Genomic DNA, 24141 nt, shown 5'->3' on the forward strand with positions numbered 1-24141 from the left:
GTACTCTGTTGCCTAGATTCTATAAGCCTTTGGTTCAGGGCTTTGCTCATGAAATTAAATAAATTTTTACTTCACGAAGAAGGAGTATCTGAATAATAGTAAACTTACGTGCATCTATGATTGAACTTTTTGTATACTATATCCGTGTCAAACTGGAAACAGGTTCCTGGTGGCCACGTGCCAGTTTGTTTTGACCTTTACTCTTTATATTTTCCATTACTTAATTAAATTATAGATGTAAGATGGTACGCTCATGAAATTTGTCAAGACACAAAGCTGAGTAATATATAAATATTTTGGAGTGTTCTGATATATACATTATATATATTGGGAAAATTCACATAGCCATAGATTGTCAGATTATCAAATCTTACTGCCTTTGCAAATTGTGAGAGAGGCCATACAGAGTAATGGTTAAGAACATTGACTTGGGGAGGCGGACTCCTTGGGTTCAAATCCTCTTCTGTATTTACTACCTAAATGGTTGTACAAGTTGGTTTACTTCTTCGTGCCTGTTTTCTCATACGTAAAATTAAGATAACACGCGTGCCTAATTAATATAGCTGTTAATCTTTAATACCCCAGATTTGTTAGAACAGAGCCTCGTACATTTTAAGCTTTGTGTCAATGCTACCTGTTAATATCATTAAGAAGGTCCTGACTTTTACACGGGGACTCCATGAACTGGCATGGTCTGGAAGGGCTGTAGCTATTTATATTCTTGACTAAAAGGTGCCACCTTACCGGGAATTGGGGAATAGCCTATGAAACCAATGCATAATCCTGACCTCTGAGAATTCCTGTGTTTTGTTGCCTTCTATACGAGATGGGCCATATCAAACTTCATTAACTGGGTGATAGATGCCATAGCTGGAACACACTACATTAATATTGGGAAAGCATATTTTATCACCCTGCTGGCTTGGTTAAAGTTCAGGAAAATGTCTTTAGTTTGCCTTGGGACCTATCAACATAATACCTAACGGTGATGCACAACACACATTCACAAATTAACTTTTTAAATAGTGTGGTATGTCAGGGCCTCCATGTGGCTTGTAGGAACACTTACTTTTGTCTTAACTTTGATTTTCATCTAAATGAAAAACAGTACGACATGCAATTGAAAACTCTTGTATGATGTTAATTTGATTTATGAAATTATTTTAATAGATGAAGACTCTGTTACACAGTCATACTTTTCTTCCATGAATCAGAAGTATAGCTTTGGTTTCATCATTAGTTTTGTATGCTCATTCATTTGTGAAATAAATCAAGATCTTGCCTGGGAAAGTTTCAGGTAATGTATTTTAGTCTTTTAATTGCTTCTCGTTCTGTAGAACTCCACAGGAGCAACTTCGAAACATGCTGCCAGATGCATTCATACCTCAGTGTAACACTGCTGGTGAGGCACAGTGTTCCCAGAATGAAAGTGATGAAGACAGTGATGGTTAGTTCAGTCTTGATTAGATATTTTCTCATTTATTATTTCAAATTTCAAACACTAAGCATTTGTTAGCATCTGCTTTTTTGTTTTGTTTTGTTTCGTTTTACTATATTACCCTCAACTGGACTCTGCACCCTTTATCTGTAGCTCAAAATCAAGCACACTCTCCTTCCCATTTGATAGATTTACTTTGCCTTAAATTAAATAGTTGGTTTTTTAAAGTTTATTTATTTATTTTGAGAGAAAGTGTGAACAGGGGAGGGGCAGAGAAAGAGGGAGAGAGAGAATCCCTAGCAGGAGAATCCCTCTGTGCCTGGTGGAGCACGGAGTTCAATGCAGGGCTCAGTCCCCGACTGTGAGATCATGACCTGAGCTGAAATCAGGAGTCAGATGCTTGATTGACTCAGCCACCCAGGCATCCCTAAATGGTTGTACTTAAACGTTAAATGTTAAGAAAATATGTGTTTTACTTGAGCTTGGGAAACTGACAGCATATATGTATTAGTGTGGGTGCACAAGAGAACGTTATTCTCTTATTGTTGACTATGTTATTTGAAGATAGGGAATTATCAGGTGAAGTATATCCTTTAATGACATTATTTCCTAATCTTATTTCCTAGTTGAGGAGACCAAACAATACCCAGCACTTTTTCTGCCAGTAGAAGAATTTAACATAGAGAGACCCGAGCCATCTCTAAATATAGTTGAACTGGATGATGTAAGTGTATAATGACTACCCTATTACTTAGCAAACAAGAAATTCCAAACATATAGTTATAACTACATATTATTTTCAACAATATTTTTTAATTAAGCATTGTTGGGGAAAAATCTACAAGAGTTTGAATTTAAACATGCTGATAGGAATAAAATGGTATGGTTTTTAATGTAGGCAGTAAATTTGTGAGCTGAATTGATATTGTGCTATTTTTGGAAACATGTAGTGTGGGAGATGAGAATACATTTTATTCTCTTAGCTTATAGAAATGTAGTTTAGTGCTTGTTTTATTTAGCCCTTTATGTTATCAGTCTTTTAAACAAAAATTGGTCTCCTTATATGGTGTCTATTTAATATAATTTGTATATATGTAGTTTCTTGAATGTCATCTAGTATTATTTTTTATTTAAAGAAAAAATAGTACTAAGATTTAAGGGATTTAGTGTAATAACTTGAATATAAACTCTAGAAGACACAAAATAGAATCACCTGAAAGTTGAGCCAGTCAGAGCTGGAGCTTTAGGATGAAGGTTTAAGTTGGGACAAACTCAGCACATTTCTGATTTTCCAGTCATCTAGTAGCTGAATGTACTACTTGTCCTCGCTTCTGCTGTGTGTGTGTGTGTGTGTGTGTATGTGTGTGTGTGTGTATGCGTGCACGCTCCTAGCCACATTTTTATTTCCCCTCTGGATAAATTGTTAAGATACTGAACAAATAAGCACACATGCTTACATATGTGTGTGTGTTCTTGACATTAATTAGTTGATGCACAGAGTAACCTTGTAATATGCTGGCCAGAGAACTAAAAACACCTCAGTCACTAGCCTACTTTGTACTCAGTAGTTACATAGTAAAACACCTGTTAACTGTTGTTTCTAGGTGTGATAGTAGTAATGACATGACTGACACAGCCAATGCCCCCAACAAATATTTATTGCGTTAGTTCTCCTGGAATTGTTCTATGGTACATAGTCAGAAAGCACGTGACATTGCTTGTAGGGAGAAAATTCTCTAAATATTATGTACAAGTTAGATGGTTAATGTATAATACATTTATTGAACGTACTAATATTATACTACATACATTTAATAAGACTTATGAAGAGGAATTTGAAGAACCAGGAAACACAGTGCCCTACAAAGTTGAGTTAGCAGATGTAGACAGTCAACAAAGGTAAGATCTTTCTAAATCGCTTTTGATGTTTATTAAAAACCTACCCAAGAAATCAACTATCTCTTTACACTTGATCTTAGCCAAAAGGCCGAGAAGCGATTCAACTATCTCTTTAAATGAGAAATTCATGGTGTAAAAAACATGACTTCGATATTAGAATATATTTTACTAAAGCCATGTTTAAATTTGTGCACAATATTTCTAACATTTGCCAGTATTCAATAATTAGAAAAGTGACTATAATGATATGTATATACTCTTACCTAATATCTGGATTATTTAATAGATACTTCTAAATTTAGCATTATTATTTGAAATGGCTTACCAAGGATGATATATTTCTTATGAGCTTTCTTTGTATTTCCAATTTCTATGAACCCTAAATAAAAACAGATATATTAATGATTAGTTTGAGAGATAAAAAGATGTCCCAGACTATAGATTACTTTCTAGGTAGAGTTTACTATGTGATGAATTAAATAGATGAAGCATGAAGCATAACAGTTCACTTTGTAACTATTTTTATAATTTTGTCATTTCCAAGTGAAAAATAACATCTAGCTCTGTTAGTAATGTTAAAAAGTACTCCAAGTCTCCTTTGCTGTTGAAATCTTAGCTAGAGTTTCATGTATTTTGACTACAAAGTATTAAATTGGGCAAACAGCAGAGTGAAGTTCCTACTAAGTAGCCCCAACCCCATTTTTTGTTTATATGTTCAGATCAACTTATTTGTTTATATGTCAGCATTTTGGAATAGCAGTGGGCCTAAGTGATGCTCTTGGACCTGAAAAGCCCCATGTTTGAACACATAGACTCACATATCTAGAAACAAATGTGCTTTTGGCAGGAGACAACCTTTTGGTCAGTAGATAAGAGATTTGTATGGATTACCTAAGGAAATGAATGACATTTATGCTCTCTAATTTGATTCCTTTATATATCCTATCACAAGTTCTGCTTTGACCTCCATGTTATAGAAGCCAGAGAAAGTTACTGATGATGGTTTGGCAGTAGTTTTGCACTTTGGGTTTGGAGGTGTCCATGAAGTTTCTTCTTTCCTAAGAAGAATCATAAAGGATCATAAGTGGCACAGGAGCATAATCCAGGAGCTTTTATGGTGGTGCTATGTAAAGCTTACATAAATATCGGGTATTATTAAATATATTATTCAATTTATAGAAAATGTTTAAATTGTACATATGTTAGTATATAGTAATCATCATTAAAAACTGAAAATTTGACTCTGATAGTTCAAATGAAAAGTTTATGTAAGTACTAAAACCTTGATTTCATCAGATTTCAATGAGCTTGAAAAGGTAACTCTCCATTTTTAGAAGAAAGAATATAAGGAACCAAACATATTTCAGAATGTTTGTTTTAAAGAGAGAGAGAGAGAGAGAGAGAGTGTGTGTGTGTGTGTGTGTACGCAAGCAGGGGGAGAGGGGCAGAGGGGGGAAGAGAGAGAATCTTAAGCAGGCTCGACACTCAGCACAGAGCCTGACATGAGGAGCTCGATCCTCTGACCCTGCGATCATGACCTGAGCTGAAATAAAGCATTAGATGCTCAACTGACTGAACCACCAGGTGCCCTAGAATATTTTTTTAAGGAAGCTCTTAATTGACATTGTTGACATTGTTCAGTTAAATCTGATTTGGTCCAGTTACCTGTGTCTTTAAACCCAAATACTATTTAGTTACTTGTGGTTTAGAATGTGTCCACAGTAAGGTTAAAAAAATACTAAATTAATGTAAACAAACCTATTCCTTAAAGGTTGTATTGTATTTGTTTTAATAAGCTGGGACTTTTTACTTTCTTTTTTTATCCTTTCTTTCAACTCTTTTCTTTTGCTGTCCCTAAACATGAAAGTTGCACGTTTCATAATTATCAGAATACTTTTCTATATGAAAATGACATTCATCAACATCATGTTTTCACCAAGGGAAAAGCAGACCTCTTACATCTTCATCTGAACAACAGCTCTTCCTCCTGTAAAAATAACTCAAAAGGTAACTTTTTTTTTTCTTATGGATCAACATGATTAACAATGAATGTTGGTAATTTAATAAAACCAGGTAGGTATTTCACTATGTAAAAGCTTTACCTATTTTGCTGTTCATTTAAACCCCACAAAATTTGGTGCTTAGAAAACCTTGGTTGAAAATATATAGTTTTCTAGCAAATACCCTTTTCAGTCAATGGACAACAGTGTATCCAGAAGAAAAAAACTGCCTGTGTTGGTTGCTACCTCTAAAAGTTATTATGGACTGAGAAAGCAGCATTTAAAAGATTACATGGATATGCCTTTAGTGACAAAAATCTAATTGGCATCCTGTTGCCCTCCCTTGCATTAAATCTTCTCCCCAAATATTCAGTTTTGATGTAAAGTTTTACATAAGTGATAAAACCAAACCAAACCATAACAAACCATCCTGTTTATATATCTACATTATTACTAGTAGTTGCCTTGGAATTTATAGATTAGGATGCTGTGTGCAAATGTCTGGTTTCAATTTCCAGATGGTGAGAGCACCATTTAAAGATAGTCACAGTAAATTATCCTGGCTTGGAAGTCAGATTTCATTTCCATTTCTTCCTTAAATCATTGTGTGACCTTGAACATGTCACTGCTTTCTTAGATCTCATTTTCCTAAGCTAAAACATAGGAATTAGATTACTTCTAATCTGCTTTTCAAATATTATTTCTAATCTATTTAGTATTTTCAGAAAAACTAATAAATATATCTTGTGTGAAGGACTTGAGAGATACTTGAGAGCATTATTTAAAATAGCTAGTTATAAAACTGATGATTCCCTTCTGATTGGGTAGTAGATGGTAGAGAACTGTGATTTGTGGTCATCCTGCTGGACTTGACATCTTCAGCCCATAAGCCTATAAATTATTATGACCAACTATGAGCTATATCCACGTGGGAATTTAGGACTTTACAGGGCTCCAGACCTAGTCCAGAAGATATTTTTTGATCTACATGGAACATTGTGTCCCAGTTACCTTTGGGGAAATGCTGAATATAAATATCCATTAAGTGTTACTTTAGGGGAGCCTGCGTGGCTCAGTCGGTTAAATATCCAACTTCAGTTCAGGTCATGATCTCGTGGTCCGTGGGTTCGAGCCCCACCTTGGGGTCTGTGCTGACAGCTCAGAGCCTGGAGTCTGCTTCAGATTCTGTCTCCCTCTCTCTCTGCCCCTCCCCACCCCTGCTCTGTCTCTCTGTCTCTCTCTCAAAAATAAACATTTAAAAAAAAGTGTGACTTTAAAGATGCTTGATTTATTTATAGACTTTATTTTTTAGAGAAATTTTAGGTTCACAGCAAAATTTAGCAGGAAATACAGATTGTTCCTATACACACACACACACACACAGACACACACACTCTGCCTTCTCAAACTCATAGCTTCTCCCCCAATCAATGTCCCAACCAGAGTAGTACATTTGTTACAATCAATAAACATGCATTGACACACCATTATCAACAAAAGTCCATAGTTCACAAGGGTTCCCTCTTGGTGTTGCACATTCTGTGGATTTGGACAAGTTTATAATGACCTGTATTCATCATTATAGTATCATAAAGAAATAGTTTTAGTACGTTTAAAATACTCTGTGCCCTGCCTTTTTATATTACCTCCCTCCCACCTAATTCCTGGCAACCACTGATATTTTTACTATCTTTATGATTAAGCCTTTTCCAGAATGTCACATAGCTGGAATGATACAACATGAGATCTTTTCAGATTGGTTTTTTTCACTTAGTAATATACACTTAAAGGTGACTCCGTGTCTTTTCGTGACTTGACTGATCATTTTTAAAAAATGTTTACTTTTCAGAGAGAGAGAGAGAGAGAGAGAGAGAGAGAGAGAGCGAGCGAGCCTGAGTGGGGGGAGGGGCAGAGAGAAAGGGAGACATAGAATCCAAAGCAGGGTCCAAGCTCTGACCTGTCAGCACAGAGCCAGATGCAGGGCTCCAACCCACGAACTGTGAGATCATGACCTGGGTGGAAGTCAGAGGCTTAACTGATTGAGCCACCCAGGAGCCTTGATCCTTGTGTGTGTGTGTGTGTGTGTGTGTGTGTGTGTGTGTGTGTGCGCGCACTAAGTAATATTTTATTGTCTGGAGATACCACAATTTATTTATACATTCACTTACTGAAGAACAACTTGGTTAATTCTAAGTTTTGGCAATTATGAATAAAGCTGCTATAAATATAAACATCCATGTGTGAGTTTTTGTTTGAACATAATTCTCAACTCATTTGGGTAAATACCAAGGAGTGCAATTGTTAGATCCTATGGCAAGAACATGTTTAGTTTTGTAAGAAATCACCAAGCTGTCTTCCAAAGTGGCTGTACCATTTTGCATTCCCACCAGCAATGAATGAGACTTCCTGTTCTCCACATCCTTGCCAGCATTTGGTATTGTCAGTGTTTTGGATTTTTGTCATTTCAGCAATAATGGAATGGATTTCATTGTTGTTTTAACAACTTACAATTCCCTAAAGGCATATGATGTTGAGCATCTTTTCATATGCTTATTTGCCATCTATTTATCTTCTTTGATGAAGTGTCTATTAAGATTGTTGGCCCATTTTCTTACTGTTCAGATTTTAGATTTTTTAATGTTTTGGATAACAGTACTTTATCAAATATGTGTTTTGCAAATCCTAAGTCTGTGGCTTGTCTTCTCATTCTCTTGACAGTGTCTTTTACAGAACAGATTTTTAATTTTAATGAAATTCAGCTTATCAATTGTTTCTTTCATGGATCCTGCCCTTGGTCTGTGTCTTAAAAAGTCATCACCATACCCAAGATCATCTAGATTTTTATGTTTTAAGAGTTTTAAAGTTTTGCATTTCACATTTAGGTCTACCATTCTTTTGAGCTAATTTTTGCGAAGGGAGTAAGGTCTGTTCCAGATTAATGTGCGGGCATGCAAATGTCCAGTTCTAGTACCATTTGTTGAAAACACTGTTCTCCATTGTTTTGCCTTTGCTATTTGGCAAAGATCAGTTGACTATATCTATGTGGGGCTATCTATGTGTTCTCAGTTCTGTACCATTGATGATACGTTTTTCTATACTTTTACCAGTACCACATTGTCTTGGGTACTATAATTGCACGGTAATTCTTGACGTTGTGTAGCGTTGGTCTTTGACATTGTCCTTCTCCTTCAATTCTTCTCCTTCAAAAGCTGTTGGCTTTTCTGGGTCTTTTGCCTCTTCATATAAACTTTAGGATCAGTTTATGAATATCCACAAAATAATTTGCTGGGATTTTAATTGGGATTGCATTGAACCTATAGATCAAGTTGGGAAGAACTGACATTTTTGCAATATTGAGTCTTCTAGCTGTGAACATGGACTATCTCTCCATTTATTTAGTTCTTTGATTACTTTTATCAGAGATTTCTAGTTTCCCCTCATATAGATCTTACATATTTTGTTAAGTTCATTCTTTTAAGTATTTCATATTTGTGTGCTAATGGTATTGTGTTGTTAATTTCAAATTCCACTTATTCATGTTGGTATATAGGAAAGTGATTGTTGTATCTTGACCTTGTATCCTGCAACCTTGAAATAATCACTTATTAGTTCCAGAAGTTTTTTTGTGGATTTGTTCAGATTCTGTACATAAACAATCATGTCATCTGTGAATGAAATTAGATTTTTTTCTTGCTTCCCAATCCGTATACTTATTTCCTTGTTTTATTGCATTAGCTAGAACTTCTAGAAGGATTTTGGAAAGGAGTTGTAAGAGGGGATATCCTTGACTTGTTCCTGATCTTAGGGTTAAAGCATCTAGTTTATCATCATTAAGTATGATGTTAACTATAGGGCTTTTTTATAGATAGTCTTTATCAAGTTGAGGAAGTTCCCTTTTATTTCTGGTTTGGATCTATTGATATGATCTTGTGATTTTTATTCTTTAGCCTGTTGATGTAACAGATTAGATTAACTTTCAAATGTTGAACCAAGATGTCTAGTTTTTATGACTTAATGGGACTTCCACTGAATAGACTAAATTAAATCGCACCTCTATTTTTTGCATCAGATTTTAAAGATTAATAAAAAGGCTGCTTTGTTACCTCTTCAGCAGTAGTGGAATTATGCAATCTTGCAAAAATATTACAGAGGTTAGTTGTAGACATTTACATATAGAAAATGGCATCTCTTGGGACGCCTGGGTGGCTCAGTCGGTTGGGCAGCCGACTTCGGTTCAGGTCAAGATCTCGCGGTCCGTGAGTTCGAGCCCCGCGTCGGGCTCCGTTCTGACAGCTCGGAGCCTGGAACCTGTTTCAGATTCTGTGTCTCCCTCTCTCTGACCCTCCCCCGTTCATGCTATGTCTCTCTCTGTCTCAAAAATAAATAAACGTTAAAAAAAAATTAAAAAAAAGAAAGAAAATGGCATCTCTTTGTACCATAAAATCAACTAATTTCTATTCAAGCTTTCAAGGAAAATACAGCATTATTGTGCAAGTTTCATTAAATTGAAGAGCCTTTATAAAATTTTTCTTGTAAAAGTATTTCTGTGTTGTATAAGTAACTGCCTTTCTTGTAGTAATTGTGTGATTTAAGAAGTGATAGTTGTTGGAAATGGAAGTTCTAAATGCTATGTGTAATTGCCCAGCTATACAAACATTTGATTGCAACGAGTAAGTCCTTTGAGCAGCAAGGCAGAATTTACATCACTGGAGAGTATTTTAGTCATAGCCTTTACTATTTTATACCATCTATTTATAGAGATAAGATATTTATATTGGAAAGAGTATAGGGACAATCAGATGAAGCTATATTCAATCTGGATAATGATATACATATTTTTATTTAAAATGAATGCAGTATGATATAAAAATTATTAAATAATTTTTATTTTTCATAAAATTTAGACCAGTGTTTCACAGTCCCGGCTGCACATTATGATCACCTGAAGAATTTGGCAGGGTTGGGGTGGGATGGGGGGAGACAGAAACAGTGCCGCTCCCAGTGTCTGATTTAATTGGTTGGGGTCAGGTCCATACGTTGACAATTTTAAAGAGTACCTTCAGATGCTTCCATTGTGCACCCAGGTTGAAAACCAATGCTCTAAACCAAGTCGTTTACTTAAAGCAGACATAATGAGGTGGTGACTAATATAATCTTGCTCATTTTGTAGCTTTCCAGAGGCAGCTGTCCCAGCTTAAAGGTTTTTCTGTCCCCTAACTGGTACTGCTCTTGCATCTGGCACATTTCCCTTTGCCCTCACCTTATCACTAACCATTCTAAGGAAGAGAAGCAAAATGCAGAAATAAGGTTCTCTCTGTATTATTTTTCATAAATTGCTATTGTAAAACTTGGCCGAGAGAGGATGTAGGAAAGTGGGAATTGAGCCACAGGCTGCAATAAAAATGTGCATCAATTTCAAAATTTCATTACAAAATAAAATCATGCCTCCTTCCATTAGTCTAGCTCATCAAGGTTTGAATGTATCAGTAAATTATGATTATCATTCATGAACATAAGCAGAGTAAAAGTATTTTAACACTGATATGTCAGTAAAGAGATGTTGACAAAATAGAGCTTATTGATAAGAGTTTACACCATAGAAGTTTTCATTTATTGACAGTTTAATCAATTTATTTAACTTCATAAATAATTGTTTTCAACAGCAGTAACTTCAGATACAAAATTTGACACCATTGTGGATCCTGATGTTTATTCTCCTGCCACTGAAAAGTTAGGGGAAAGCAGCTTTTTTGAAAGAAATTTCAAGGAGAAAACTATAGATATGGAAAGTAATCAAAAGTCTGATGATTCCTGCATATCACTTGACAGCAAGGATTCTTTGCCAAGTATAGGTTTAGAAAAACCTTCCACTAAGGAGCAATTATCTCAGGACATCAAAGAATCCTTGGAATTTAGCAATCTGCATGAGAGGCCAAACCCTGAAGATTCTAAAACTACAGAGTCACCACTGGTAAGTCTCTATTATGTTTATTATATTAAAAATGCTGTAAGAAATGTCATAAGACAATACATTCTTAAACATTACTACCTATTGAAGTTACAATGTGCTACCTTATATTATCATGAGATAGTTGAAGAATGACTCCTATGGGAAAGAATGCTAATTACTTACAGGACAAATTCTAATATGGTAAATGCCATGATAACAAACGGGTTTTCTATGACAAATAACACTCTGAGGCCCACCTCATGCACCATAGTAAGAGAGCTGTTACTTTTCTAAATGAAATTTATTATTATGAATAATTTAGTACAAGAAATCCTTTCTAGCTTTTTACTGTATAGTCCCGGGTTTAAATGAATTAAATGCAGATATGTGGATAGAACCAGTTTTTGTAGCTTAATGTAAGTATAAGGTTTTAAAGGCAATTCCTTCAAAAACATGGCTAATAAAGATATATGGGTTTAGTTTGTATTTCATCTTAGAGGAAAAGTAAAGTAGCTCATTGTTGCATTATTGCCAAGTTTTGAAACTGTATTTGAATTTCTGTTCTCTATATTAAAAATCTTAGGTAATCATGATTACCTAATACATTTTTTGGAAATTAGGCAAGTCAGATATTTGAACAACCCTTCAAAGTCATTTGAAATAAATCTCTGCGGTGCCTAAACTGAAGCGGGGGGACCAACAACGTAGAAGAAGGAATGTTGAGCTGCTGCCACTTCTGCTGGGGGGATTGGATTTTTGTGCCCACTTTGTGATGGGCCTTCTTCCCTGCCGAAGCGCAAAACTGGGCTGAGATCTTTGCAAAAACTTGTAATCCCTAGAAGTCTCCTCAGTCACTGAAGGACTACCCTGGGAGACGTACTCACAGATGCAACAAGATGAAGGGCAACTGATTTCTGCAGAGGATCTCGGCCAGGTCCAGAAATACCTTCCCTGAAAAACGGAAATCTTGGGCTTTCTTTGAGTGTAGGTTTACAGTTTAAGCATACATTTCTTACTTAGAAGCCCCAAGTCAACAAATTAACATTAATTTTAATCCGTGTCTATTGATGCTCTCATATGTCTACCAAAAGAAATCCATTCCCTTCTAGAAGATATTCCCACAATTTAGCCAATGATAGATTCTCAAAAGTAAAGCCTCATCACAGATGAGCGTTTCTTCCACCTCCCACAATGAGGAAAAACAATCATAGAGTGAATTTCTGCAACAGAACTCTAATTTTCTGATGTCCACCGCATGTGCAGTGTCCTATGCTATGGGAGAGGAATCCTGAGCATATGGACCCCAGTTCTTGTATACTGGGTGCAAGCCTGCCTGATCTTTGCCCCAGGGGGAGACCTTGTCTTCCGTAACCTAATAAAAGGCATTTGGTCCAAACTCACAGATATGTAATCTGTGGTAATTTGTGTAATGGAAAGCAATCTAGCAGTTAAAATGAATGAAATAGAACTGTTTTTATTTACATGGATACATCTCAAAAATATGAGATTAAAATTTAAATATAAAAGGACACCTAGAGTTAAGTCAATATTTTTTGAAACATTGAAGATAAATGTAATTTTTTATGGATACATTCAGACATAATAATAGTCAAAAACATGCATTGGAATAGAGTATGTCCACTTCAATGCAATAATACAATTAACTCTAAAGACTGATTTTTTTGGTATGGATAGCTAAAGCAAAATTTTAAATTACTAATATTAAACAGTGTGATCAAGTCATGTTCAATTACATATCTAGATATTTAAAGTATTTCATAATTAAAATTGAAATGTTAAAAAGCTACTCCTCATATTTTTATCCCTTATACTACATTGGTAAAAAAAAAAACTGGTAAATGATCATGTCATAGAGAATGGTGCCTTATACACAGTGGTAGAATCAACTTTATTTTCATCCCTGATGACTAGACACAAACTGTTTTAATTTTTCTTCCTGCTCTAGTAGAAACCATTCCTTAAGCTACTTAAAGAGACTACTTTAAAATTTTTTTGCTGGAGTCGAAACTTAAGAGTGAGCAAGAGTTTTTAGCAGTAGAATTTCTTGACTTCCACTTGGGTGCAAGATAGTTGAATCTGCACTTCAGTTTTAAGATATTGAGTCCTTCATAAAGGTGGAATCTATGGAATGAAGTACCAAGTTGTAAGGCAGCAGCAGTGGGGTAGGATAGGGTGCCAGGAAGAACAAGGTCTAGTTGGGAGCTCTTGGTTCTGGCTTGGAAACCACCAGTAGTTAACTCTCTGAGTTTGGGAAACAAGCAAGCACCCCCCCCTTTCTTTGTTCTTATCTGGTAACTGGTGCTTCAAAAAAACGGTTCCAGAGTGGCAATTGTCTAATCCAGTTAAGAGCTGCACTAAAGCTGAAGGATGCTGTAAACTGGTAATCAGTGTCTGGGAGGGCCAGGGAAGATGTCATGAGCAGAGCCAACTTGGACTTGTCTTTGAAGGAGATGCTTCATCGGTCACTATCTTTGTTTTGTAATATTTTGTCATTTATACGACTTATAAATTTGGATAACGTTATAATACATTTTGTGTTGTTTACTCCCTTCAAACAGGCTGTGCTTGGGCATTAATTAGATCCTTTAGGGAGCTGTTAAATACTGAGAGCACTCTGATTATATTTTAAGCCCATCTAGAGTCTCACTTCTGAATCTCTAATCTGTTTCTTAACTAGACTCATGTATGTTTTAGTCCCATTAATATTCTTTCCTAGAATGAAAGCATGTCGTAAAATGAATTCATAGGGTGAGGGAATAATCCCAGGCTTCAAATCAGCCAGAACCTAATTCTGCTAATTTCTGGCTGTATAAACTTCTCAAGTTACTTCGCTCGCTCTTACCTCAGTTTCCTACATGCATATCTGCTTCACAATAAGTATTTTATTAACTTAGATTTTGTCTATGACCAGATTTATTTCCTCAGTATTCTGCTTTCATCTTTGAAATTAGTTTCTGTACAGGCAAAGATACTAATGCAAAAGCACAGCATATAGGGGGCATTCTGTTTTCCAGAATAACTTATACATGAGGACACTAAGGGAATAAAATATAAGAAAGGAGAAAAAAAACCCTTTATTTTGTTTTGTGAACTTCTGTCTTCCTTGGATCAATGGAACTTTCAGATAATTGCTATGTCGTGGTTTAGATGTTTTTCACAACTTTTACTATATATAAATGTTGTGTTATTGTCTATGTCTTCACTACTAGACCCTAAATTTGATGGGGATGGAATCTGTGCCAAGAATGAAGTAGGTGCTCAATGAATGAATGTGCTGCTTTGTGTTGATGAGATAAAGCAAACTTAATTTTGTTGAATATTTTGTTTCCTAGTTGTTACGAGAAATAGCCCTCAGAAGTAAGCCTATAACTGAACAATATCAAGGACTTGAAAGATTCTTTGTTTTTGATAAAAATGAGAGACTCAACTTACTTCCTTCTCATAGCTTAGAATGCAGCTATTCCAGTACTAGGATTACAACTGCAGGTAAATTCAGACACGAAATCAGATGGCCCGTCGACCAACCTAACGGTTTTATGACACTTTTTTTAAAACAGTTCATCCTCATTTTGGGAAATACTGGGTAATTCTGTTCAGTGAATAAAGTCATTTTCTTCTCCAGTTGAAATTATTAACCCTGTGTGAGTTGCTGCATATTTGTGTTTGAGGCCATTATCAGAATGTGAGAGGACATAACTATAATGAGGTTGAGGAAAGATTATTTTTAGAATTTAGAATGTAGCCCTTACTAAATAGTGAAAGAGAAATTCTTTGAATCACTTCATTAACTGTTAAGTATTGTATGATGATTCCTAAATACCGTCTTAAAAGCAAATCTCCAAATCTCAGATTCTGTGAGATTTCTGAGACATATCTGTAGTTTCCTTCTGAAAGTTACCAATATTCTTAGGTTTCCTAAGAATTCAAATGTATTTATTCATGTAGAAACTGTTATACTTTAAGTTATCTTGTTACATACTGGAAAAAATATTTGTTTCTATTCAAACGTGCGTGTGTGTATGTGTGTGCGCGCGCGCGTGTGTCTAATATGTTTGCAATTTAGAGTTTGCTTCTTTTTGTTAAGCTATGCAAATCTAATGTTGTTTACTATATCATTATGAGATTCTGTCTCTTATAATATATGCCTCACTGTTATGAATGGTCCTTGCTTAGCTAAATATTATCCAGGAAGACAATAAATAAAATAAAGCAATAACATGAATTTTCCTCCTTTTCAATATTGAAATTAGTTTACCATTTTCCCATATCAGGAGACCGAGAGTGGATGCCAGGCCACAGCATAAGTGCCTCGGCTGATCACGCAGTTGTCTTGGGTGTTGTGCAGACTGCCCAGAACCTGTCCACAAGCAGAACACAGCGAAAGAGGGGTAAGGACAGCCTGAAGGCCACAGCGCCATATTGATGACTCACTGTTTTTGTTTTTGTTTTTGTTTTTTTTTTTAGTTTGTCTCAGCACTTTACTAGGTACCTGAAAATTCATCTTTGCAGTCTCATAATGTAAACTTATTCATTTTAAGTGGCTGTCTTACATTTTGTCTCCAAAACCAAAAAACCAAGAGTGGTCCTGATTCTTCTCAAAGACATGAGTTAACTTTAGTTATTTTTGTAACAATGTATTAGTGAATAATATATTTTTTAAGTGTAGCTCAGGGTATGTTGTGTATTTTGAGCAATCCTTGTAAAACACCTACTTGGTTTTGTTACACTCTCAAGAAACTGTATTTATACTAGATTTTGCATATCATTCACTTGGTTCATATTATTCTTGTTATTTTTAAATATGTATTTCTTTTTGAGACAGAGCACAAGCAGGGATGGTACAGAGAGCGAGGGAGACATAATTCCAAGCAGGCTTTTCACAGGTTGTGCAGAGCCTGGTGTGGGGCTCGAACTCGTGAGTCATGAGATCATGACCTGAGCCAAAACCAAGAGTCGGATGCTTAACTGTCTGAGCCACGCAGGCACCCCACTTAGTTCATACTGTGATCGGACGCAGCCATCCATCATAGTATGATCGGATGTTCTAAACCTCCATAGTATGATCCTGTGTTCTAAACCTAGCGCTGAATGTGTTAACCCTGGAATCTTGATTTCAGTTCAACTCCATTCTCTAACCAAAATAACTGCAAGATTGTCTATAGGATAACGCTTTTGACGTGTTGAGTCTCATGGTAATATTTTCCTAGGGCGTGTATGCAGAGAATTTTGACATCATTAAAATCAGTAGTTTTATTAGCTCATTATTGGCATCCAGTAATACCTGCTGCAATAAGTTTGCTTTAGGCTGAATGTCACGTGCAGTTGCTGTCGATGACTGATGAATTAAGACACTTTCTATAGACATGTGTTGAGTATGTTGGCATGAAGCCGGGCCCTGAGGGAAAAGAGTTGCATGAGTCATGTTGCCTCATTTTTGGGGGCTCACAGGTTTGGGAAGAACAAAATGGGTTATTTACCTTCGTTTGAGGCCATCTTCGAGCCAGAAATTTAATTACACGTGATTTGTCCAAAAATGCAAAATCGATATGCCTCTCTTGCCCTAAATCCTATTACTAAAACTCCTTGGCTAGCTTAGATCCTTTTCATATGCACTTATGTTGAGACTCTGTCAGATTTAAAAGTTGTTTTTGGGTTTGTTTTTTTGTGTAAAAACCATCCATTTATGATAAATGTTTTTTCTGGCTCTGTAATTAGGTACCTATTCTCACATCAAAGCCTTGAGCAGCTTCAAAAATTCTAGGTGCTTCCTTCTGAGGCAGTCAAAGGAACTGTTTTAACAAATTCACATGCATGCTATGAGGAATTTATTACCAAGACAAATCTTTGTAAATAAGTAGCCAAATGCTTTTAAGTATCAATTTGGAGTGATCTGTTTGAAATCAATAATTTACTATCAAAAACATTTGTAGGAGTACTTACTTTAGGCCAGACACTGCCAGATACTGGTGATACAAAATATACCCTGGTCCCTGCAGTCCAAGAGCTTAGAGTCTAGTGCAGAGGTTCTCAAATGTTAGTTTGAACATGATCACCTGGGAAACCTCTTATAATATGGATTTCTTGACCTCATTCTTTTTTTTTTAAATTCTTTTAACATTTATTTTTGAGAGACAGAGCACAAGATGAGGAGGGGCAGAGAGAGAGGAAGACACAGAATCCAAAGCTGGCTCCAGGCTCTGTCAGCACAGAGCCAGATACGGAGCTTGAACCCACAAACCATGAGACAGAGCATGACTTGAGCCAAAGTTGGACGCCTAACCGACTGGGCCACCCAGGGGCCCCTTGACCTCATTCTTAAGATTCTGATTTATTAAAGCTGAGATAAGGCCTAGGAATTTGCACTTATTTTATCAACAATTCCATGTTATGCTGATGTACACAGTCCAAAAACCATACTGAGGGAAACTGCTATACAGAAACGTAAACACATAAATGACTGCATATAAAGTACACATCTTATAAAAGGACTGCGGGTAACATACTTTTGGAGATCAACCGGCGATTAATAATAGCATATGTGATCAGTCATGATAGAGGTAGTACATGTGCAGCCTTTTAGGAATAGAGATGGTAAAGTAATTGCTTTGCTGTTGAAAAGGGTAGATCACCAAAGCGTTAGGGACTAGGTGACATTTCAGCTGAATTTTAAAAAATGAATAAGATTTACCAGTTAGGGGCAGAGGGAAATGACTTTCTGAACAGAAGCAGTAGGCTGAAACAAAACTAAAAATTTCTTGGCTATGCTATGAGTTACCAAAATCATATTTTCTAAACTGATGCCAACGTATAAAGGAATTCTTCTGTAAGATTTTTAAGTTTGTGAACGTAAAACTCTGATAGTTGTGAAATACAGCGGTGTTTAGCAGCAAGCCCACTGATCATCGCCCGCCCCTGCCCAGACCTCCTCCTCCCCCACCCCATCTTCTTGTCTCCGCACAACCATATAAGCATCAGGAAGTGTCCAGGTCAGGAGCCATCTTGCCTCCGTCTGCCCACCACAGCCTCTTCATCCCTAGAGCCTGCTGATTTCAGCTCTAATACTGATCCTGAATCTCACCGCTTCTACCGCTGTTGCCCAAGATGAGCCCAAGCCAGTTGTCCATCATCCCTCATTTGTCTCTCAGTTTAACTTTTTGCCTTTCCTGAAAACAAGTTTCCATAATTAATTTCCATCAAATTCTACTGTTTATAGTCAGTGGGTGAATTGTTTATAGTCATAAAATTGTTTATAGTTTAGAGGGAGCTGATCACATTTTCTGTAAACTTAAATCATAAGTTGCATCTTGTCAGTCTCCTGCTTAAAAGCATCTTATAGTTTCATAGACAGCAGGACAAAATTGTTTCTTACCAGACATCACACAGCAGCACTGAGTTGGTCCTGCCTGTCTCCCCTAACCACGTCTTCTCCCACAGTGCAGCTACGCTGGCTCTCTTTTTGTTCTCACACAGGCCACGCTCTCTCTTGCTTGTTAGCTTCGGAATTTGCTCTCCCATCTAACCTGGGATGGTCCACAGCCTCTTTCTCCAACTTCACCCCCTTTTTCATATGACTGATTCTTTCTCATTTTTCCATCTCAGCCCAGATGCTGCCTCTTTAGAGAGGCCTTCTGAACCCCCCTTTACCTAGTCTCTTGAGACCCCCAATCACGTTTGCCTTCTTTTGTCCTTCTCATAGAACCTATTACTAGGTGAAATCATTTTACTTGTTAATTTTCTGCTCTTCCTATGTTTGGTTGGAAAGAAAGCAAGGACCTACCCTGTCCTTTTCATTGGTGTATCCTCAGCGATAGAACACAGCCTGGCATTTTGTCAGCACTCAGGAAGTGTGTCTGCATGAGCAAAGCAGGATAGCAGGACTATGTGTTAGTCTGGAGTACAACTGGAGGGTGGGAGCAGTGTCTCCTTCAATTTTAAGTCCTCTGATCCTGACACAGTGCCTGGCAGTTTTAGGATTTGACAAAAGATTTTGTAATTTAATTAGATTAGGTATTAATTCATAGGTTCTTGGAGTTAGAGGGGATTTAGGACATCATTCTGTCCAACTCCTAAATTTTCAGGTGAAATATGCATTTGCATATCTCAGGTCACAAGGTGATTTCTAATTGAGTGAGATTAGACAAGTGCTTCCCACTTTAGCCTTCTTTCCATTAACCCATGCTGCTAAATAAAATGTACGTATAGGTGTGGGAACTCGTAGAAAATACATTTTTATATTTTATGTATAAATTCTTAGTAATTTACACAGTGGAACAAGAATATCAAAAGACAATGATGTTTTGCACACTTTATTCGGGAATAAAATAGCTCTTTGCTCAGATGTTATTTGTAATTGAAACACTATACAGAAATCGTGTTGCTCTACTTATGTTTCATCCAGTTCTAATGTTTTAATTTAGAATAACAATGACAATTATTGGTTAAATACTTTTCACTGAGTGATGCATGCTTTCATACCCGTGTCAGCATTCTTATGCCCTTTGACAGAGCACAAAGCATCCTTCTCTTTTATCTTTCCAATATTTGGCCTGGTCTCATTAGTGATCATACAGCATATATATTCTTTCGCTAATACCAAGGACAATTTCTCTAGTTATTTTTAGAGTATAACTGTGGTCAGTGGTAATTTCTAGTTTCCTAATATTACACTGCCAGTAATAGCACAAGTTGCTTCAAAAAGGAATTTCTGATGTGTGTAATCTACAAACTAGACTTTAAAAAAAATCATGGAATGATCCTTTCAATCATGGCATTTTTCATTGGTGCCAGTCTTTTTTCTTTTTAAGTTTATTTGTTTATTTTGAGAGAGAGACACACAGAGAGAGCAAATGAGGGAGGGGCAAAGAGAGAGGGAGAGGGAGAATCCCTCTGACAGTGCAGAGCCTGATGCAGGGGTTGAACTCACAAAGTGTGAAATCATTACCTGAGTTGAAACCAAGAGTTGGACGCTTAAGTGACTGAACCTCCTGGTCACCCTATCGTTAGTGCCAGTCTTAACGGTGTTTCAAATCTTAACCCTGGCAATAACATTAATAAGCTTGTATGTTAATAAGCTTGTGGAAAGAATGATGTACTCACCTAAATAAACAACAACAAAAAAGGAATAAAATTAAGGATCAGATTGAAGCTTCCTCTGTCACTGTGTTTCAGGTACTTTAAATTACACTTTAAACATATTTCCCATAGGAAAAAATTGTCTGTTTGCTGCGTGCTAAGCATAAATCTGACCCACTCCCAGTGTACTTTTTTTTTTCTCAGTTGGCATCAATTAACTTCTAATACTGTGGCAACCAGATGTTGTTACAAGAGTTTGGCAAATGTTTGTGTTCTTCTGAATTTTCTGAAGGGCATCTACATTATGTTAAATTTTTTCAACTCACATTTACCTGTGTTGGCAGAAGTCCAGTTCTTCCTCATAACATCTTCCATTTATTTTATTTAATTTTTAATGTTTATTTATTTTTGAGACACACACACACACACACACACACACACACACACACAGTGCAAGTGAGGGAGGGGCAGAGAAAGGGAGACGAGACACAGAATCTGAAGCAGGCTCCAGGCTCTGAGTTGTCAGCATAGAGCCTCACACAGAGCTCCAACTCAAAAACCCGTGAGATCATGACCTGAGCTGAAGGTGGATGCTTAAACAACTGAGCTACCCAGGCAACCCTATTTGTTTTATTTTAATCAGAATTCTTCATTCCTCTGAATTTTATTTGACTGGGACACAGCACAACATAGATAGGAAGGTGGAGTTTCTCCATAGATGTAGAAGTTTCAGTGCGTACAGTTGAATTACTTTATGCTCATTGGCCTGTGCTTCCACGATTGCCGTTCTCACTACTGCTTTCTTATATGGGAATGGCAAGTTTGCTTTTTTTTTTTTTGTATTATGTATTGTTATGTATTTGTGTACTTTATGTATTATGTACTTTTATGGATTATAGGTAATAGAGGAAATTATTTCCAAATTCTAGTCATTAAAGTAATCCACAGGGATATTTCCATTTATTTGTCTTAAAACATAAACACACTTTTGTCAATACATTTTCTTCAGAATTGTCTCTGTGTGCATAGACACAAAAAGGTCAGAATCTTATTTTAATTTATGCATAATTTCATTCCAACAAAAAATGTTTTCAAAATTGATTTCTGAAATGTTCATTAAAATTGGTGCCCTTTGGGACTTACCTTAGTCAGTTTTAATTGCTTATATAATTACATACTGCATTAGGATGCTTCTTAGGGTACTAGCTACATTCCAAGTAGATTTTTAAGTTTAAGAAAAAGACAAACTCAGTAGTCAGTAAATGTTTAATACATGGCAACTACCTGTAGTTACTCTTCTGAATCTTACATTTTCCTTTGACTTGAGTGGACATAATGTTATAATGGCATATGTTCAGTCAAATCATGATTTTCATTATAATGATAATAGCACTTCTTTAAAGAACCCAATTTCTACCCAAAACCAATTTGTATTAAGGAATACAAGGTTATCTTATAAATTATTTGTATTTAACATAAATATATTTATTTAAATCTAAATAGTGATTCATTACGTATAAAAATATACCTGCACTATAAGTTTCTAAATTTGTACTTTGAATATTCCCTTGGCCTTCATTAAAGAATCTTGTGAGCAGTACCAAAAGATATCTATATCTATCTACATCTATGTATCTATACATAGATATAGATATGTGCCTATATATATATATATGCTATTTATATTTATATCTATTTATATCTATATTTATATATATCTGTATGTATCTATCTATATGTATAGATATCTATAGATATATGTATCTATAGATATCTCTATATCTATATTATCTATCTATAATTAATTTATATTAGTGTAAGATTTAAAAGGATTTTTTTCTTACTATGAAAGAAACACACATGTTGAAGAAACCAACTAAATCAGCCTTTGAAATAGGTCAGGGCAAAGTTGTGACTGCCTTAGTGGAACAAAGTAATAACCTGAGGTAGATCTATGTTTCTGGAACTTTTCTACTAATTGCCCTATAAAGCAACAGAGAGTGAACTCATATTTAGGAAAATAAGAAATATGATCTCAATTTCTTTAAAGCCCATATTTTTCTAAAAGCGTTTTCATACTAATATTTTGTGTCCATATTTGTTTTAGTAGAAGAATGTTAAGCACCATCAAATAAAACTCACTAGGTTCAGTAGGAAGTGTACCATGTCTATTCTATGGGTTGTTTTTTTTTTTCTCTTAAAAGGCAGAGTTTGGTATAATCCTGGAATTTAAGAAACAGGGCACATATTTAAAAAAAGAAAAAAAGAAACGGCACAGTTTGGATGGCTATCGGGTAGATTATAAAATTGGATGTTGAATTGTTCTGGAATTGACTTGGTTCACAGAAGTTTTGCTTCAGTTAATATTAAAATTAACTTGTCTTTTTCTGAGTGTAAGAAAAAAAAGAGCAAAATAACCCCAAGGTGTTCTTTATGATGTAGGGAAAGTAACTTGGCATTAACTGCTCTAGGTTCAAAGGGATGGTATTTTGTATCTTTAAGCATTCATTCAGAAATTTTAAAACAGTTGATTAAAATTTTTTTTAGTTTTCATTTTAGGGGAGATATCACAGAGACCTTCAACAGCACATATACCCCTTTCCAACTCCGTGAAAAAAAGCTCCGGTTGCCTCTTCTCCCATCCTCGATCAAGAAGTGCAGCTGTTCGATCGTTATCTAGAGCTGCTTCTGAAATTTCAGAAATTGAATACATTGATATTACTGACCACACTGAGCCTTTCTTAGATGACACTGCTGATCAGCAAACCTTAGACAATTTGGAAAAAGAATTAAATGTGCTGGGAAATCTTGCAGGTAATGCTATTTTTTCTTACTGTAGACAATGTTAACTCTGCCTTCTGCTTGATTCTTTATAACATCCTCCAAGAAAACAAGGCTTTCCCTTTTTCCCTCATATAACTGTTAACCTTTGTATTTGTTTCCTTGGATATCCCCTGACATCTCCCTGAGAATGTTCCCAAATGGGTGGATGCCCACACCAGGGATGGCCCCCTTAGCCTACATAATACACAGTTAAAATGGAATAAGGAGGGGCTCCTGGGTGGCTCAGTTGGTTACGTGTCCAACTTCGTCTCAGGTCGATTTTGTGGTTCATGAGTTCAAGCCCCGTGTTGAGCTCTGTGCTGACAGCTCAGAGCCTGGAGTCTGCTTCAAATTCTGTGTCTCCCTCTCTCTCTGCCCCTCCTCTGCTCGTGCTCTGTCTCTGTCTAAAAAAAAAAATGTGGCATAAGGAACTTCATGTGGACGAAATATATTTTTTTTCTTCTTTCTACAAACCTGCTGAGTGGCTAATCTCTGTAGCTTTATTAAAGCTACTGCCCAACACCGTTGTTGGAGGATTGAGCTGTTAGATCTTTTAAAGCAGTATTTGGCAAGCTTCAGTGCCAATGCACTGAAATGCAGATTCTGGGGTGGGGCCCAGGATTCTGCACATCTGACCAGTACCCATTTGATGCCAGTGCTGCTGATTGACATACCAGTTTGAGGAGAAATTAGACTTCTGCATTCCCTTTCCTAAAATCTCAGTGGGATTGTAGTCTAGCAGATCATAACCATATTCATGAACATACAAGGGTCTGGTTCTGTAACAGACCGCAGGGAAATCAGTCCCCTTTTCATCAGGAAGTTGTTCATGCAGTTGTTCCTGCCGCACATCCAAGAAGCAGGCCAGAAACTTCCACATGTGCTTGCTTTTTGGTTTCGTGTTTGTTTGTTTGTTTGTTTGTTTGGTTGGTTGGTTT

General features: G+C 36.2%; 1 protein-coding gene across 5 annotated transcripts in view; it reads left to right on the top strand.

Moving 5' to 3' along the window:
* Positions 1-24141, top strand: part of ZBBX (zinc finger B-box domain containing) — a 119226-nt gene that overhangs the window by 78430 nt on the left and 16655 nt on the right. For all 5 annotated transcript variants that reach the window (XR_008297836.1, XR_008297837.1, XR_008297838.1 and 2 more), the window contains 8 exons: positions 1338-1447; positions 2065-2162; positions 3258-3337; positions 5205-5344; positions 11001-11308; positions 14641-14794; positions 15580-15696; positions 22940-23194. Coding sequence is in view for 2 of the 5 variants with exons in the window: in XM_053221237.1 (XP_053077212.1) it covers positions 1338-1447; positions 2065-2162; positions 3258-3337; positions 5205-5344; positions 11001-11308; positions 14641-14794; positions 15580-15696; positions 22940-23194 (1262 nt within the window). In the remaining 3 variants the exon portion in view is untranslated. The remainder of the gene's footprint in view (positions 1-1337; positions 1448-2064; positions 2163-3257; positions 3338-5204; positions 5345-11000; positions 11309-14640; positions 14795-15579; positions 15697-22939; positions 23195-24141) is intronic.

Source organism: Acinonyx jubatus, chromosome C2 (assembly GCF_027475565.1).
Source record: "Acinonyx jubatus isolate Ajub_Pintada_27869175 chromosome C2, VMU_Ajub_asm_v1.0, whole genome shotgun sequence".
In the NCBI taxonomy this organism is placed as follows: Eukaryota; Metazoa; Chordata; class Mammalia; order Carnivora; family Felidae; genus Acinonyx; species Acinonyx jubatus.